At 35.8% G+C, this 19,379-nt stretch overlaps 1 protein-coding gene across 1 annotated transcript in view; it reads right to left on the bottom strand.

Moving 5' to 3' along the window:
- Positions 1–3,476: 3,476 nt before the first annotated feature.
- ptprq (protein tyrosine phosphatase receptor type Q) overlaps positions 3,477–19,379 on the bottom strand; it is a 76,625-nt gene continuing 60,722 nt past the window's right edge. The window contains exons 32-50 of the mRNA XM_067389381.1: positions 18,705–18,823; positions 18,435–18,621; positions 18,117–18,358; positions 17,723–17,789; positions 17,482–17,640; positions 14,458–14,677; positions 14,287–14,360; positions 12,044–12,143; positions 11,807–11,935; positions 11,142–11,168; positions 10,798–10,879; positions 10,472–10,562; positions 9,524–9,600; positions 9,274–9,408; positions 8,407–8,532; positions 7,020–7,168; positions 5,157–5,292; positions 4,925–5,048; positions 3,477–4,810 (exon numbers count right to left, since the gene is read on the bottom strand). Of these exons, the coding sequence (XP_067245482.1) occupies positions 4,773–4,810; positions 4,925–5,048; positions 5,157–5,292; positions 7,020–7,168; positions 8,407–8,532; positions 9,274–9,408; positions 9,524–9,600; positions 10,472–10,562; positions 10,798–10,879; positions 11,142–11,168; positions 11,807–11,935; positions 12,044–12,143; positions 14,287–14,360; positions 14,458–14,677; positions 17,482–17,640; positions 17,723–17,789; positions 18,117–18,358; positions 18,435–18,621; positions 18,705–18,823 (2,282 nt within the window). The 3' untranslated portion in view covers positions 3,477–4,772. The remainder of the gene's footprint in view (positions 4,811–4,924; positions 5,049–5,156; positions 5,293–7,019; positions 7,169–8,406; positions 8,533–9,273; positions 9,409–9,523; positions 9,601–10,471; positions 10,563–10,797; positions 10,880–11,141; positions 11,169–11,806; positions 11,936–12,043; positions 12,144–14,286; positions 14,361–14,457; positions 14,678–17,481; positions 17,641–17,722; positions 17,790–18,116; positions 18,359–18,434; positions 18,622–18,704; positions 18,824–19,379) is intronic.

Raw genomic sequence — 19,379 nt, 5'->3', positions numbered from 1 at the left:
ATTTGTGAACATGCACTGCATTTTTGTAAAAATGCACCATAAACTCCATCCTAGAGTCCATAGATTCAGTCTAATGTGAAATTCTTGACTCAAATTCTTTCCCAGAAGTTCATTATAAAAAAAAGAGAAGCTAAAAATGTCTTCAAAAGAAGTCAATGCTGAAATTCATGTATAACTCGTCAAAATATGGCCTTGTGATGGTCAATGCAGTGGTCCCATCTATAAGGTTTTTACGATTTATATTTATATTGAGCACTGTTATGAAGTTTTATATAGTGTAAAGACACTTGATACGCTCACATTCATATCCTGTATATGCAATGTCACTCAATCATATCTCAACAATCATTAAACGTGCAGAAAAACTTGTGTGTGTTTGTGTTTCAGTATTTGTACTTATAAACTCGTCAATTTATCATGATGGTATTAAAGACGGCAATCAGAGGCCTGTTAAATAATACAGTAAATCTATTGTTCAGCTAGGCTTTCTCAAATACTATTGACTGCATATTGGTTAAACTTGACATTCAAGAGTTTGCTCACTAATCAGTACTAATCAAAAACATTAGCATTTATTTACATGATTAAACATTATCAACTCCATTTATCAAAATCACTATTAGACATGAGATTAGTTGCATTGTACGAGAAAACTGGCGCCCAATTAAAAATTGAAAAAATCAAACACAAAAACAAAATATAGCTGCGAGCAGCAATTATTGGGTTCAAGCTTTAAGGCCTTTAAGCACATTCATAAAAAGGTATAATGTTTTAATTAGCAAGCCTGTAATCATCTCAATCGTAGATGGAAAAGACCATTTACTATTGGAAATATATAATTTATAAAGCTTTTTAAAAGTTATTGAGTTTGAGCCAAAAACCTAGGGTTAGTTTGCCAAAGTTGGTTTTTGAAATAATCTCCAATATTTAACAAACGATTCAGCGGTCCTAGAGGCAAAGTTGCTTGGAATCAGGAGTTCTACCGTGTGTTATGAATGTTGTGGGCGTGTGCGAAAAATCGCATGATATACAATCCTTTACGCACATGAAAATCGCGAAGGTGCCTCCCAGAGGCAGATTTCTTTAGAATTTCTCACAGGCTTCAAGAGCCGTGAGTCAAACAGGCCCAGCGAGTTTTGGCCTCCATTACCCTTGTCCGATAGCTGCTCAAACTTCATTGGCCAACACCGGCCACATTTTTTAAGATATGCAAATGTCCTCAAAGGCAGTCTTGGCACCTTGGACAAAGACACTGCATGCCAATTTTCAAGTCAATCAGACTTCGGGTTGCGTAGTTATAGCCATTTTTTTTTTTAATTCCATGGTAATAATAACGCCACCAAGTGGCCAGATGCCGCATCCTTTTTCAAGCAACCACAGAATGAGCACTTACGTTTTAGGAGTTATGATTACAATTTCATACTTTTGACCTCTGTAGCACCCCCATCAGGCCGATCAGGGCGAGCCTTGGTGACGTTGTAGACAGTATGAGTACTGTATGTCCTGATACAGTTAAATTATCTTACCGACCCCAAACTTTTGAACTGTAGTACTTTCTTACTCAAAGTCAAAGGTGCCGTAGAACGTCTTTTTAAAAGATGTAATATTAGTCTAAGGTGTCCCCTGAATGTGTCTGTGAAGTTTCAGCTCAAAATACCCCATAGATTTTTTTTATTAATTTTTTTAACTGCCTATTTTGGGGCATCATTAAATATGAGCCGATTTAGGCTGCGGCCCCTTTAAATGCTTACGCTCCCCGCCCACGGAGCTCACGCTTGCCTTTAACAGCATAAACAAAGTTCAAACAGCTAATGTAACCCTCAAAATTGTTCTTTACAAAGTGTTCATCATGCAGCATGTCTAATCGTGTAAGTATGGTATTTATTTGGATGTTTACATTTGATTCGAGTTTGATAGTGCTCCGCGGCTAAAGCTAACATTACACACTATTGGAGAGATTTATACAGAATGAAGTTGTATTTATGAATTATATTATACAGACTGCAAGTGTTTAAAAAATGAAAATAGCGACGGCTCTTGTCTCCGTGAATACAGTAAGAAATGATGGTAACTTTAACCACATTTAACAGTACATTAGCAACATGCTAACGAAACATTTAGAAAGGCAATTTACAAATATCACTAAAAATATCATGTTATCATGGATCATGTCAGTTATTATTGCTCCATCTGCCATTTTTCGCTATTGTCCTTGCTTGCTTACCTACTCTGATGATTCAGCTGTGCACATCCACACGTCCTGCCCTTGTCTAATGCTTGAACATGAGCTGGCATATGCAAATATTGGGGGCGTTCACTCCGACTGTTTTGTAACAGTGGGTGTTATGTTGAGATTCACCTGTTTTTCTGAGGTCTTTTAAACAAATGAGATTTATATAAGGAGGAAACAATGGAGTTTGAGACTCACTGTATGTCATTTCCATGTACTGAACTCTTATTTAACTATGCCAACATAAATTCAATTTTTAATTCTAGGGCACCTTTAAAAATGTAAAATAGATGTACACATGTGCTCTCATATCAGTTCAGTTATTAATTACAGGACTTATTCTTATTATGCAGTTTCTTATTGTACCCCAAACATCCCCTATACCTGAACAGTCCTCTCAATATAGGACCTTGTGTTCTCCCAGCATCCCTTTGTTTCGACAGCAAGCTTTAGTACTGCTCTCCAGGGTCCTGAATTGCTGCTTTCACACTGGATGCTCTCTCACTCTTCAAAGCAACCATACAGAGAATGACAGTCCTTGCACTCTGGGATGTCTACGAAATTGAGCTCCTGTAATCATTTCAACAATCAGACATTTTGAAAACCTCTAGTTTTTTTTTTTTTTTTTTTTTTTTTTAAACATCATTAACACCAGACAATTTCCATTACTGTAACCATTTATAAAGATTACATTTAACCACTTCTGTGTTATTCCAAACCTATGACTTTCGTTCATCCGTTCATCACAAAACGTGAATTTCTGACAAAAACTGAGCTCAATCTTTTTAGTACATATAAGGAGAATGAGGACCGAGACTGTAAAGTTCCAAATTGACAAAAACACCATTAAAGTTTTAAAGTATCATAAAAAATATCTTAAAAGTGCTCCACACAACTCATGGACTATTGTAAAGTCATAGTATGATAGCTTTGTGTGAAGAACAGATCATAATTTAACTATTTAGTGAAAACCATGACAGTCAAAATATCTGCAGTAATCTTCAGAAGAAAAAAAACAACATTTATATATTTATTTCAAAACACAAATACGGTTGATTTCCAAATATACACACAACAAATTCGTATGTCATCTCCAGACACACATTTGGCTTGATAATAATTTACACAAAAGATAGATAACTTCTGAAAGAGCTTTACAATTTTGTGAGATAAATCTTGGTTTGCTCTCAATCAGTACCTGTGTTACACGAACAAATGAAGCAAAACAAGACAAATGAACGACGTGACAAGTTATTTACAAATGAATGAACATGTAAAGTGTGTTACCTTACTCTGCCCCAGCTTTAGCATGAGTTAACAGAAGGTTGAAGTAATGTCTAAAAAGCACCACAGTTTGAAACTTCAGAGATGATGATGGTGAAGAGATGCTGTGTGAAAGATCTTTCTTTTAAACTTAAGTTATTGCTTAGAAAAACATTAGTTATAGATATACACGACACAACTTCCGTATGAAACAATAAGTGCAGTTTTTCCCCCATTGTGGGTAAATATAATTCATGTCAGGCCTCTCAAACTATCTAATGTCCCATTTACACCACCTTCCAAACGATAACGACGCGGTGGAATGATATTTTTGTAATCACGGTCAGGGCGGGGTTTTTTTTTTCTAACGGATGAACGGTAAAATATTGACAGGCAATGAAAATCCACCCGGCGTAAAGCGCGCGCTGAGATTAACGTCAAATAACGTAAGTTACGTAACTGTAAATCACGCGCATTAGGCCTACTTAAAGCGGCAGACTATATAACTCATAATTAACATTATTTTCCGTTGATATGGACGCTAAAATAAATGGTTGTAGTAAAATAGTCTTTCAGAATTATAAAACATTAAGAGATATTCAAAATTCATGCGACTTTAAAGCGCACACTATGTTCAGAGAACGTAGCGCGCGCTAATAAACAATGTTATTTTACGTTGACGTGTGAACATTACATTCATTATAGTTTTACTCATTTACATTCTAGGAGTGAGGAAGACTAAAAGGAGGGGTATGTTCATGTTCTATGTGAATAAAAATACTCTTCTGCTAAAATGATCTCATAATTTGTCCCCCGCCCCCCAAAAAATCATTTTGGAACCAGAATCATTAGATTTGTAATGACTCTCATCTCTAATAATTGCGTTTAAAATACATTTGACTACAGGACATAAGAAAAACTTAGTTTTTTCCTACTGCTGAATATTCTTTCTCCAGAACATAGTCTATATAATTTTGGAGTTTGATACATTTTGATTCCATAAGTAGTGTACCATATTCTACAGTAGGTAGAGATAAAATAATTACAGAAGTTGGACAAGAACTACGAGAAAAACTTTGATGGATGAGAGTGTCTCCTGGATGTAAATGAGATTGTGAGTCAGAGTCGATCCATTTAGGAGAGAATATTTGAGTTTGCTTCTGAATCCTCATTTTATCCTTTGCTCAGTGTTTGGCCTCAGGGTCCAAAGTCCCAGCATCTGTGTATGGATTTCATAAGTCTCCATGTCTCCTCCCAACAGACTGACAGAGTGTCCCCGTTACATTGTTGTCTCTTCCCACTCCAGTTCTACATCACCTGAGAGAACAAACGTGACAAAATACAGTTCCATCAAGACAAAACAAAAGAATGATCTTTAACAACCAGCCTTCACCATAGTGCACAAGTCAGCGATTGTGGGATATATTTTACCCTCCATCGCATCTAGCGAGTCCATCTTCTCCAGAGCGGAGTAATTTACAAACCATATGGACTGACTGTTTCCTTTTGCGGACAGCAGATCCAGAGTGCTTTGATGCAGAAACATGTACTGAGCCTGAGAGAGAGGCAGATATCATCAAATCTGAAAATGATCATCTCTCACTAGTCTACACAACTATTTCTGCAACATACAGTGAAATCTGTCAGTTTTTAATGGGTTTACCAGGTTTTGCACCATGCACATCCTCTCACTGCGCAGTTCTGCGACCAGGCCATATATATCCACAAAGTCATGATCCCTCATATGCTGAATGAGATGATCCAGGGCTATAAACACCCCAGTTCTGCCCACACCAGCACTGCACATATAGACATTAGATACATGATACACATGGAAATATTAATAAACATCTTACACTACAACCATAAAAAACTTTTTTTTTTACTTGAAATAAAATAAACGTTAACCAAAATGCAAAAGAAAAAAAGACGCTTTATCAGGTAGTTGCTGAGGAAACATTTTTAATTAAGTTTATTTTAATTTAGTGTACTAAAATTACGGAAGAGGATTAGGGCCAATCAATAATAAAAAAATAAAACCATCTGGAGATTAAAGTTTTTTGAGAATAAATTTGTTAAATTACAAGAATAAATTTGTTAAATTACGAGAATAAACTTGTAAAATTACGAGAAAAAACTTGTTAAATTTTGAGAAAAAGGTCGAGATAAAATGTTGAGAATAAACTCATTAAATTACGAGAAAAAAGTTGTTAAATTACGAGAACAAATTCGTTAAATTATGAGAAAAATGTCGTTAAATTTAGAGAAAAAAGACGTTAAATTTATTACGAGAACAAATTTGTTAAATTACGAATTTGTTCTCATAATTTAACGACTTTTTTCTCGAAATTTAACAACTTTAATCTCAAAATGTTTTTTTTATTATTATTGCTTGGCCCTATTCTGTATAAAATAACTTAAAATTAATAAAAAATTAATAAAAACTATATTGAAAAAAACTAATACAAATGACAAATTAAAAAAAAAAAAACTTTAAAGTTAAAATGAAAACAGAACAGACAAAAATAAAAAATTCTAAATAATAAAATCTATAACAGTATCTCAATGATACTAAGAATACACTGGTCAGTACAGATAAATAAAAAAAATGTTGCATTTGTTAATGCACTGAGGTAACGAACAAAAATGTAATTTCTCTCCATATGGTGGACTTCAATGGTCTCCAAACGGTTGAAGGTCAAAATTACAGTTTACAGTGATCCCAGATGAGAAATAAGGGTCTTATCTAGAGAAACCATTGCTCATTTTCTAAAAAAATAAATAATTTTTTTTATACGTTTTAACCATAAATGCTCATCCTGAACTAGCCCTCTTCTTCTCTATTTGAATTCCGGCAGTGTAGATGCTGCTAAGTGTATTACTGCCCTCTATAGGTCAAAGTTTGAACTAAATTGTCATATACAATATGCTAGTGCAAGTATACAACAATTACTTTAAAACTTTAACCTGTTGAGGGCAGTAAAACACTTAGCAGCATCTACACTGCTGGAATTCAAATAGAGAAGAAGAAGAGAGCTAGTTCAAGATGAGCATTTATTGTTAATAATGTTATGTTTTTGTTTTTTTAGAAAATGAGTGATGGTTTCTCTAGATAAGACCCTTATTCCTCGTCTGGGATCATATAGAACGTTTTGAAGATGTAATGAAACTGTAATTTTGACCTTCATCTGTTTGGGCTCCATTGAAGTCCACTATAAGGAGAATAATCCTGGAATGTTTTCATCAAAAACCTTAATTTCTTTTCGACTGAAGAAAGAAGGACATGAACATCTTGGATGACATGGGGGTGAGTAAATTATCAGGAAATTTTAATTTGAAAGTGAACAAACCTCTTAACTAATGTTAACAAATAAACCTTATTGTAAAGTGTTACCACTTTTTCTTTTACTCTGAGGCAAAACGGGCTTCCATGCAGTCCGAAACAGCTCAAACATAAACATGGAAGCACACTGTAGAAAAAATGTTCAAGACCTCCTGTTAAGGTAATTTGGCAGATAGCACACACCTGCAGTGGACCACGATGGTTGTGTTGTCATGGGCTCTGTTGGAGCGAACCGCTTTGACAAACTGGATGAGTGTGGAGCTGGACTCTGGAACGCCATGTTCTGGCCATGAGGTGTAGTTGAAATGATGAACAATCATGTAGTTGCCATGCTGGAGAGAGAAAGAGAGAGAGAGGAAGGGCTAAATGTGTCATTGGGGACTAATTATCGATCCATCTAACCACCCACATCTGTGTGTGTATGTGTTATTGTGCATTGTTAAGACTCAGAGTAAGGCCACAAACATACTCAAGTATGCATACGCAGAACCAAATACTCAATCAACACATGAAAGTGTGCAGCCCCATGGTACATACATTTCTGTGGCAGTAAAAAAACTTATTACCCAGGGGCAACAGATTTTATTTAAATTAAAATGGTCATTTAATTGGATGTAAATGTAACCAGCTTGCGAAAAACATGTCTGGAAATATTACTAACTTGCTCAACAAGATTGTCTTGAAGGGGATGTACAATGCCCCTTTTACAAGATGTAATGCAAGTCTCTGCTGTCCCCAAAATGTGCCTGTGAAGTTTTAGCTCAGAATACCCCACAGATCATTTATTATAGTTTGTCAAATTTGCCCCTATTTGGGTGTGAGCAAAAACACAGTTTTTGTGTGTCCCTTTAAATGCAAATGAGCTGCTGCTCCCGGCCGCTTTCCAGAAGAGGGCGGAGCTTTAACAGCTCGCACTTTGGTTGCTCAACAACAAAGCTGGAGAATCTCACGCAGCCAAAATGATGATTGTCACTATGTTCAGCCTTACATTGTTCAAACTGGAGTCAAACAGTGATGGAGAGACTCAGGAAGAAGTTCTGGGCATTTCTGAATGGTTTGTGGATACATTTATGTAGTTGCTGTGGAGTTGATTCAACTCATCGAATAGCATGTGCCGTCATGTTAACCTTTTGTGCATATCCACCCTTAAATTAACCCTCGTTTTTGAAGCAGTCCAGTGTAAAATGACGGCATGGCAACAACACTCTACTACAACAACTCTTCCTCTTCTCTAAAGAAGCCCAACATGGCCTCAGCCCTTTGTTGCGTGTTCTCTTGTGCAGGGTTTCTGTCAATTTCAGGGTTAGTGATGTTACCAACCCGGGAAGAAGCTCGTTGTAGTCCCTACTAACCGTTTGTTGTAGCCCTTAAAAAGCAAATTCTTTAAAAGAAAATATCTCCCTTTGCATTGAACTTTGAGCTTCGTAACTTTGCAGATGTTGTTTATGCTAACTAAAGTTTAAAAAAGTGAAATCATAATCAACCACCATTTTAAACTGTTGCTCTTCTATGAGATAAAAATGACAATGTAAAAGCAATGCTGACAATGCAAAAATAAACATCGTTTTACCCTCTCCACTCTGAGTGCCCGGACTGTCCAATCAGGGCGCACGTCCTCTGTGAGTTTAGTGATTATGATGTCAGCAAAAACAGTGACGGGTTTATTGTCCTCTGGCCAGTACTGATGGCAACGGATCTGAAACATACAACCACATTACTTGTACAGTTTACTATTATAACGCATATATATTTCAGTAGATCACTGTCAAATTTCCTAATTTTTTTAATTGTGTTTTAGCAGTGTACTGGATGTAAATAAATTCATACAGACTTTCAATGAGATAAAATTAATTAAATATAATATAAAGTCTGAAGTAATTAACCGTATCTATTACATATTAGGCAAACAGTGCAAAAAATGTGAGAAAAAATTAAAATAACTTAAATACATTAATATATTAAATCTGATATTATTACTGTTTTGATGTAGACTGACTGGAAAACATGAGATTAAATGACAATTATTTAATTCTATTAATAGTCATGGGTTTTAAATTTCTCTTAAACAACACTGTAATTAATAGAAATTAAATATTTTCCAGAGAATATTTTATACATATTTAGAATATTTATATTTGTCACTGTACAAATGGGGTTTATACATTAAATGAATATATAAATGTTTATATTTATCAGTATAAATGAGTATATATTTTGTATAAAATATGTATAAAATACATATACAGTGAAATTTTATTTTAGCAAGGAAGTGTCTCGCAAAGAGATGATATTTGTGGGTCCGTGACATCAAAACTTCGCAGATGAGGGATAGACTGTAAAACCCTTATATAGAATTTTTATGATTATACACTGTACAAAAGTATATACAATCATAAATCTAATGGCTACATTGTTTTGTTAAAACACACATACACACCCTGCCCTTCTCAAAGCATTGAGTGAGCATGACAATGGTTTTGGTCCCCGTCTCCCAAATCATCCTCCAGAAGTCTGCGACGGTACTAGGCAGAGGACCCTGAGTTGCTATAAACTCATTAGGACACAGATAGCCCTGAGAAACAGAGACAAGACACAAAACAAAATAGGAGCTTAGGCCAATTTAATTAAAGTTGTGCCGCAGAGTAAAAGAGAGACAGCTGATATGTGGGCTGCTCTCGAGCGCTTACAGAGACGAAGCTGGCATTGATGTAGTCAGACCCCGGCATTCCTGGCTCAGACAGTAACTTCACTCGGTTGTTGTTATCTAAAAAAGACATGTTAAAATATGTGTTAACAATCTTTGTATAAAGAAAGCTTGGTAAGTTTTAAAGAAATGGTTATCTCAGAAATTAAAATTCTAACACTCATGTAGTTCAGAACCTGCATGACTTTCATGGAACAAAAATAAATTATTCTGAGTAACAGTGATGCTCTTTTCCATATAGCATAAATTATTGCGCATCCCAGATAACAAAAGAGCGCCATAAAAACAACTATAAAAGTAGTCAATATGACTCTTCAAATGGAATCCAATTTATCTAAAGCCATATGATAACTCATTTGCAGTAGCTAGTATTTGCATATTTAAATTTGAGAGCTATGATATGACTTGAGAAGACTATATACACTACCATTCAAAACTTTTTGAAAGAAACTGATACTATTATTCAGCAAGGATGCAAACGTGACAGTAAAGACTTTTACATTCTTACAAAAGATATATATTTTCAACATTGGTAATAATAAGAAATGTTTCTTGAGCACCAAATTGGCATATTACAATGATTTCTTCAATAATTCAGCTTTGAATCACAGGAATAAATTACATTTTGAAATATATTCAAAAAGATAACAGTAATAATATTTCACGATATTACTGTATTTATCAAGTAAATGCAGATTTGGTGAGTTTAAGTGACAACAAATGATCTTACTGACCCCAAACTTTGAATGGTTGTGAAGCACAAAAGATACTTCTGAGGTGCTTTTATGTCCTTTTTGGAGCTTGACACCATGTGATTATTGTATTATTTCATTATATGGGATACGTCTCCTTTTGTGTTGCACAGAACAAAGAAAGTCATACAGGCTTGAAAAAACTACTACACAATGATAGAATTAAAACATTTTCATACAGGGTTTAATGTTTGTGAAGCGATTTTTGGAGCGATTCCAGGGAAGGTCAGCGTCTGATGTGGCCAGATCCTGAAGCAACTTCGGCAACTCCTGAAACACAGAAGAAAAGGTCCAATTATGAAACACACCAGGAAGAAAATTAATCAACCTCGGAATACATTTTCCAAAATGACATACACCACTGAGCACATAACTCTACGTGCTCAATCAGAATGAAGTGTCACTGAAACTCATTTTACAGTTCACTGGTGCCTTCTTTCTCTCTCACCCACCTACACAGACACACAAACAAACAAATAAACAAACACTTAATGCTAAAACTTACAGCAAACTCCTCCTGAAACTTGGCATTGTCATTGGCACAAAGATCTTCCACATGCTGAAGAAATGATTTCTTACTGATTGGCCTGCAAATGTGTTAGAGAGCGATAAACAGAATGAAAATACCCACAAAACCATAAATAATCATCAACTTTAGAATTAATACCACTACAGCAAGCATCTTATGACCTCTAAACAACCCACTAAAGAGCAGGTGGTTAAGGGTAATCATCTACAGTATCTTTGGGACTCGAATGTTTATTGAGCAATAATAGACAAATAAATAAATAAGAAAAAATAGGAAAATGAGGTAAATATCAATCAATCCATAAAGTCTCCTTCACTTACTTGAGAGATTTCCTGTAACTTAGCAGCCTGGAACATTAGACAGTAGAAAATTATTATGAAATTGGCATTGGACTGAAAAATGAGGTTACTTATTCACTTCCAGTGATAAATAAGAAATGAATCTATGTGAAGTTCTCTACACGATCTAATTAGACGAAGACACACAAACATAAAACGAATGGGAGAGTCACTCTATGTGATCTTTCAGGCAGAGATACGTAGGGCAGAGCAGAACTACAGAGCAGGATTATGAAACCGAACAGCCCCAAATTATGGCAAGGCAGATCATTTACTCTTGCATATTCATTCATAATAAAACAGCTTCATCACCACAACAGCACAACATGCAACTGGGAAAATGAAAAGTTTGAATTTAAAATGAAAGAAAATACTGATACAGTCATGCATCAGCTAAATACCAAAATCACTGCCTACTTACTGGATGACAAAAATCTCCTTCCTTCTAAAGAAAAAGGAGGAATACCTGAGAACAGAGGATAGTGAGTAAGTGTGTGAAGTGCATGAATGGATTAGTGAGAGTGAATTAATGAAAGAACGCATGAGTGAGTGAGTGAGTCAATGATAGATTTAGTGAGTCAGAGTGAGCAGACTAAGCACATGTAACTAAATCCCACTGCTTATGTACAGTATGTTTGATGTCTCACCGGTTAATCTTGTCCTCTTTGAGCTCCAAGTCGGCCACTGCAATTAGCTGATCCAGTTTGAACTTTGTCTCGATAATCTCAGCCTCGCGTGGAGAGTACGTCCCACCTTCCTTCTGCCTGCGGTGGATCCTAGGATAGAAGAGAGTTAGTCTAGTTGTTAAACCAAGAAAAAAACTTTTGGGGAAATACTATTTGACTCTGTTGTTGAAACCCTATTTACAATAACAATCAACTTACCTCACAGATCCGTAAATAATCAGAATGAAAAACAATGCCAGGAAAAATGACAGCAGGACACCAAGAATGATCTGTTCATCTCTGGTCAGAAGGCGGTCATCTGAAATCAAAATCGATATTCATACACAGCAGAAGCAGTACTTGTTCACAATGAAATGTGTTGTTCTACGAGCCCACCATTATAATAACATACAATACCATTCAAAAGTTTTATGTCTAAAAGATTCTTTTTTTTTTTAAGAAGTATTTTATGCTCATCAAGGCTGCATTTATTTGATCAAAAATCTAGTAAAAATGTTAAAAATGTTATTTCAATTAAAAATAACTTTTCTACTTTAAAATGTTATTTAATCCTGTGATGCAAAGCTGATCATTACTCCAGTCTTTAGTGTCACATGATCCTTCAGAAATTACAGTTGTGCTGTTTAATATTTTTGTGGAAACAGATGAATAGAAAGTTCAAAAGAACATAATTTATTTCAAATAGAAATATTTTGTAACATTATAAATGTATTTATTGTTACTTTTCATCAATAATGCATCCTTGCTCAATAAAAGTAGTAATTATAGGAGAAATGCTAATAAAAATACCACAAGGTAATATAATGATATTTCTATTTGAAATGTTTTATAAAAAATGTGTAATAATAAGTATAGTACTAAAAATAATAATATAAAGTTAAATTTGCAAATTAAGGTGTGTACTAATATTTAAAGGAACACTCCACTTTTTTTGAAAATAGGCTCATTTTCCAACTCCCCTAGAGTTAAACAGTTGAGCTTTACCGTTTTCGCATCCATTCAGCCGATCTCCGGTTCTGGCGGTACCACTTTTAGCATAGCTTAGCATAGTTCATTGAATCTGATTAGACCGTTAGCATCGCGCTTAAAAATGACCAAAGAGTTTTGATATTTTTCCTATTTAAAACTTGACTCTTCTGTAGTTAAATCGTGTACTAAGACCGACGGAAAATGAAAAGTTGCGATTTTCTAGGCTGATATGTCTAGGAACTATACTCTCATTCAGGCGTAATAATCAAGGAACTTTGCTGCCGTTCCATGGGTGCAGCAGGCGCAATGATATTACGCAGCGTCTCTCACATACGTCTCCATGGTTGCAAGGCACGTTCCCTGTGCAAGCAGGGGCTCACGGGCGCTGCGTAATATCATTGCACTGCTGCAGCCATGGAACGGCAGCAAAGTTCCTTGATTATTACGCCTGAGTGAGAGTATAGTTCATAGTATAGTTTAGTCAAAGCGGTTATAGCTAATGATATGCTAAATCCTGCTAGCACGTTGACATGATTGGTTACAAGGTTGTTTGTGATGTCACAGACACCAGCAATTTCAAACCGCATTAGATCACTGCAGTTTTAAAGAGAAAATACTGAGCAATGGTGTTGACTTATGAATTTGCACATGATTTGTCTTAAAGCATATTAAAAACACCACATAGACAAATAAACAACAAAACTTGATTTTCACCACAGGGGGTCTTTAATAAAATAAATTTAAAAGTAGCAATAAGCAATAAAATAAATAAATCAATTAATTAAGTTTACTGATTTTAAAAAGTATATAGGAATAATTTACCCAAAAATGAAAATATCAGAGGAAATATAATTTAATCACTGTTAATTCATTTCAAATCTGTATGACATTCTCGTTTTAATGGGACACAAAATATTTATATTACATATATTTATGGTAAACAATGACAGAATTTTTATTTTTGGGTGAACTATCCCTTTAACTGTAAGTATATCGCTATAGTATATACACAGTAAAATCCCCAGAGTTAAATCAACTCTGCTCAGAGTACATATGGTCCCTCTCTAAATAGTGTTAAAGTAACACTGAAGCAGAGTTAAAGTTAATGAGAAAATTAAGCAATTAATAAGGCTGTGACTGAAATCAGTTATAGTTCTTGTGCTTCTCTTTTCTTCAGTGATTCTGCTTGTTAACAGCAGGTGTTCATCAATAATGCTCAATCATCAATTAATTGTTTAATTATCTCATTAATTTTACTCTGCTTCAGTGTTATTTTAACACTATTTAGAGAGGGACCATATGTACTCTGAGCAGAGTTGATTTAACTCTGGAGATTTTGCTGTGTAGTAAGTATATAACAATACTTAAAAATGAAAATCTAAGAGGAAAGCGGCGAAATGTGAGTGAGAAATCACACCTGCTCTTGGTGCATTAATATCATGACAGTTATATTATGGCTACTGCGTCCATACCTGCAGTTCTGACCCTCTCTGAGTACTCAGAGTCTGTGTACTGCCCACGGATGTTTGTCGCCCGGAATTTGAACCTACAATACAAAAATAAACAGTAAAGAACAGGTTAAAAAGATCTCTGGATTAAGATAATTACAACACGGATTAGTCGTGTGTGCATATGTCTCTCACACATAATGTGTTTTGGGCTTGAGGGGTCCGTTACAAAGAGTCTTGGCATCTTCAGACAAGCAGCCCTCGTCTGCTCCTATGATGTATGTGTTAGTGTTTGTGCTCATGCGTTCTGATTTATCAGAGCAGCCTGGGTTCAAGAAGCCCTCGTCGGTCAGGTACGGAGCAGTAGGTTGCTGGAAAACACTCTTCCAGTTGGACAGATTACCGAAGTCCATCACTGCATCAACATAAGAACAACAATTTAACAAACTATTCAGTATAATCATTTTATTACACATATGATGGAAAAAATCTATGTATATGTTGATCATACTGTACTATACAATCAAACTCTAATGTTCTAATGTTCACAACACAATTCCTCTGTGTGTGTGTACATATAGCCACTAGGGCTGGGTATCGTTCAAAAATTGTCGATACCGAGACAATACCGATACCTTGACTTCGATACCGATACCTAAACGATACCTTTTTCGATACCAATTTTATAAAATCTGTTTAAACAAGATTAAATAACCTCAAAAAGAAAATTTGGTTTTATGTTTTAATTTTGTTGACTTTTTTTCAGACTCAAAGACTCATCTCCTGAGCCACTGCGGGAAATAAAAAAAGCACAAATTAACTAAATTTATAGTTTTAATAAAGTTTAGTTTTCAATGCAAAAATTCAGTATGTGAGGCTCTTTTTAAATCACTCAGCAATTGTTCTTCTTCAAAAAATTAATTATTATTAACAAGATCAAAGCGGAAGTAAGAGTGACGCAAGTTCGTTGAAATAAGAGTTCTGTGTCTTCATTAAAATCAACACATTAATGATTCATCTCTCATCCACCCGCAATTCATTTGAATGTTATTTTTTTATTACTTGGCCCGACCCGCAGATTATCCGCAGTATCAGGAGGACGCTGAGACCCCTTTTTCAGCAGAATGGACTATATGCACGGAGCGTTCTTTAGAACTTCCGCATTAATATAAGCCAGCTCGAAAACTTCCGGTGAGATGTCATTTGCTGGTGTGTTGAGCATTGGTAGTGTAATACTTAGTTTATAATCAGAATATAGTCACTTAAATAGTGTGGCATAGCATTAATTTAGTTATTCAAACGCAAGACAGCATAAAAAACAAATAAATAAAGACGTACCTCAATGTTCCTCCTCGGCTAAATTCAATTCGACCATTAGTTTTCACACTTTTATGTGGAAAAAAATCTTCAAAAATTAAATATTTATTGTGCACTTTAGTTAGATTAATTGAATAAATGTGTGTTTTCACAATTGTGCTGAAATCATTGATCTTGCACTGCACTGACTGACAGCTGCTGTGATTACAAAAGGAGAGCACGGTGCTCGCTTTCTGTGTAATTCACAATAAAAGTTATTGTTTTTCATAAGATTTTGTGAGTATTTCATACTTCACATTGACAAAATGTATTTTAAACCTAGTTATTTTTTTAATGTTTAATATTTAGTCAAAAACGAAGTGAAAAACGTTTAGAGGAAATGGCTATGTGCGCAAATAAATGCTACTTTGCCGCCATCTGGTGGTTAAAATGCTAATTACTGTCTTTTTTATTTTTAGATAAGTGTTTTCTATCAAATGTTAAATTTCCTATATTTTTAAACGTTCGGTTTTACAATGGGGACAATCTCAGAAGGATGAACAAATAATGTTTGTGGTCATCACATTAAAAATAACATTTGAAGTGCTGGGAAAAAATGTGTGTGTGTGCGTGTCTAATTACAGACAAGGCATTTTTAAACAGTCCCAATAGCTTCGTCTTTATTGCAATCAATAAAACTGGTTTATTGGCAAATTAGGTAAATGTGATAACTACATTAAAATATAAATACAACATTAAAAAGTCAACCATAGATGGTTTTCTGTCGATGTACAACGACTACAGAATGAACAGCTAACAGTTCACCGGAAGTGCTCGAGCTGGCTTAACGACAACCAGGAAGTAACCCGTGCATATAGTCCATTGTTCGCGTTCTGGAGCCAGAGGCAGAGCATGTGCTCGTGCAGGCGAACGAGCCTGTCACGAACCGGTCGCGTGTTTCCATAGACTTGAGGGACGAACGCTGATGTAAAGCTGCTGTGTGTTGTACCTGTCCATAACTAGTCTAAAAAACATTGCGCGTTCCGCTGTTTCTGCAGGCAGTGCGACACTTTTGTTTTATGTTAACAGTATTATCTGTAGTGAACCGGCTGCTCACATAAACAGCCGTTTCTCACCCGTCCATTCGGAGATAAACTGAAAACGATGCCGTTGATTCACTCGCCCTCTCGCACATAGGGTCTCTCTCGTGCGTATAGTTTTATATATTTAGATATAAATAATAATGTAGCGCAACGTTACTTGCTCCTCAACGAGACAGCGAAAGCATTTCTCCGCCCCTCTACTCGGTTCCATTCTGAGGTACCGAAATTTGGTACCGAATGACAAGACACTTTTCGATACTCGATAGTATCGAGGCAGTTCGATCGGTACCTAAAAAGTATCGAGTTCGGTACCCAGCCCTAATAGCCACACAGAAGGGTAAGATTTTTTTGGGGTACTCAAGAAACATTTCTTATCATTATCGGTCTTGAAAACAGTTGTGCTACTTAATATTGTTGTGGAAATCATGTTACATTTGATGAATAGAAAACTAGAAATAGAAATCCAAACATAACACTCTATTCCCCATTTTAATCTTGTGCAAAAACACACAAAATAACACTTAATTTCAACATTTATTTTTACAGTCTGATGCAAAGCATGCTGGGAATAAGAAATCTACTGCAACTCAACTCAATCATATTAAGTTCAACTTAATACAATGAAATTTTGAGTTCATGCAACTTTTTTCGATTAAGTACAATGAACTTTGAGAGTGGAAAACTCATTTCATTTCATTAATTTGACTGTTCAGTTTTACATTGTGCTTGTTGCATTATTGCTGTATTGTGAGTTGGATTTTTATTTATTTTTTTCCGAATAATGTTGTATATATAGTGTTAAATGTCAGATTTTTAATACCTGCTGGTTCAGAAACTATGACCTGGACTTTTTGGATTGGTCCATGGTCATCAGTGAAGAAACATTCAGGCATCTCGATGGTGATGGTCTTGGAGGTTGAGATGACGACACCTGCATTGTTCAGAGCAGCCCGAGGCTTCCTTGTTGGCTTGGGTGGAGCTAAATAAACCCGTCAGGATCTTAAAGTGACAGTCACTTCAACAGAGTAGCTGATTTACACAAGTGTTATGCCTTCTCGTACCTTTCACACCGGTGGTGATCTGAACCTCTGAACTTGGCCCTAAACCTGCTCCATTCACGGCTGCTATCTGCAACAAGTAAGCAAATGTCAAATAGTCAGCAAATGACTACCATTTTGTGAAAGCAAAATTGAAGTCATAAAAACATGATTAAAAAGAGTGATGCAAATATTGTTTTCTGTTTTTGGTGCTGCATTCTCTGTGGTTACCTAGATACGGTTTTAAATAGTTGCCTCTTGTGCTTAGATGGCATTAGATGATACAAACGTATCAGAGTTCAGTATTAAAAAGAAAGAGACCTGTGCATGCAGGTGGAGAGGCTGGAGCTGAATGGGTTTGAACCAAGCAATCAACCCAAGTATGAAAACAGCAAAAAAATTGGTTTTGGTTTCCTACCCTTATACTGTAATTGAATCCACCCTTCAGTCCATCTATAATGGCCGTCATGGTATTATTAGGGTTGCTGATCACAGACAGGCTGTTGATGTAGAAATCCAGTTGTCCATTGCGGTAGATGGCGACATGGTAGGAACTGATGTTTCCATTCGGCTCATCCGGTGGAGAGAATGTTACATAAACACGTGTCACTTCCTCGGGAATCACTGTCAATGTCAAATTTTTGGGAGGATCTTTGGGCTCTGGAAAACACAACCATGAATGTCACTAAAAGTGCAAATAAGTATCTGAGAAACAAGCATGCACAAACGTCCTCACCATCCTCCAGGGTTCTGGCGAGTACGGGTTCAGATACTTTGCCGTCTCTGCGAGCGTTGGAAAGCTGCCCCGTGAAGGCGGTGATGGTAATAGAGTACAGAGTAAATGCAGTCAGGTTCCCGACAACCAACGTCCTGATCTCCTCTGAATATCGCACTAAGCTAATGTTATATCCCGAACCGTCCAACTGGAAGAGGACAAAGAGAAATTGAAGTAGAAACTGTCAGAAAGTAAACAGATGAACAAGATATTTAAAGTTTATGAACTCACAGCAGTGATGTCAATGATGTATGAGGTGGGCCCTGAGATGACCGATGGCTCATCCCACTCAATCTTTAATCCAGTGGCAGAAGGAACCACTGAGATGCCACCAGGAGGGTTATCAGGGTCTAAGACAAAAAGGTAGAGATAAAGAGCTGGGGCTGTTTTTAAGCTATATATATGGAGACTTAATGAATGTTCCCTCTAAGCTGCATGTCTGCACAGCCATTATATTGCTCCCACGCAGACCAAAGAACACTCTCTGCATAAGGCAAATAATCAAAAATGTGTGAAATATGCTGATATTGAGATGTCTTAAATCAAAGCTAATGGATTGGGCAGTGCTTCAACAACAGTCCATTGATTTTCAGTGTGGAACTAAAACTGTGAGAACGCAGCTCTGATTCACAGGATCCCTGAACAAGATCCCTGTGGAAATTTCATAGGAGCATCAAAAACAGAATTGAAAGATAACTGACACAATGAAGCTCACAGAGGTCATGCATTATTACTTTCCTTTCTTGATTTCTCTTATAATCTCAACATAACAAAAGTCATTAACAAAAAAACTGATACATCAAGTTTTGCTGATTATTTTGGGAAAACAAGATAAATAATAATGCATGATCTCTAGATAACAATTTTCTATATTTTCTATACATTTATATATTAATCAGTCAATTA

The sequence above is a fragment of the Chanodichthys erythropterus genome, chromosome 7 (genome assembly GCF_024489055.1).
Source record: "Chanodichthys erythropterus isolate Z2021 chromosome 7, ASM2448905v1, whole genome shotgun sequence".
Classification (NCBI taxonomy): domain Eukaryota; kingdom Metazoa; phylum Chordata; class Actinopteri; order Cypriniformes; family Xenocyprididae; genus Chanodichthys; species Chanodichthys erythropterus.
The sequence above is the reverse complement of the archived record's forward strand: the minus strand, read 5'-3'. Positions and strand labels throughout refer to the sequence as shown.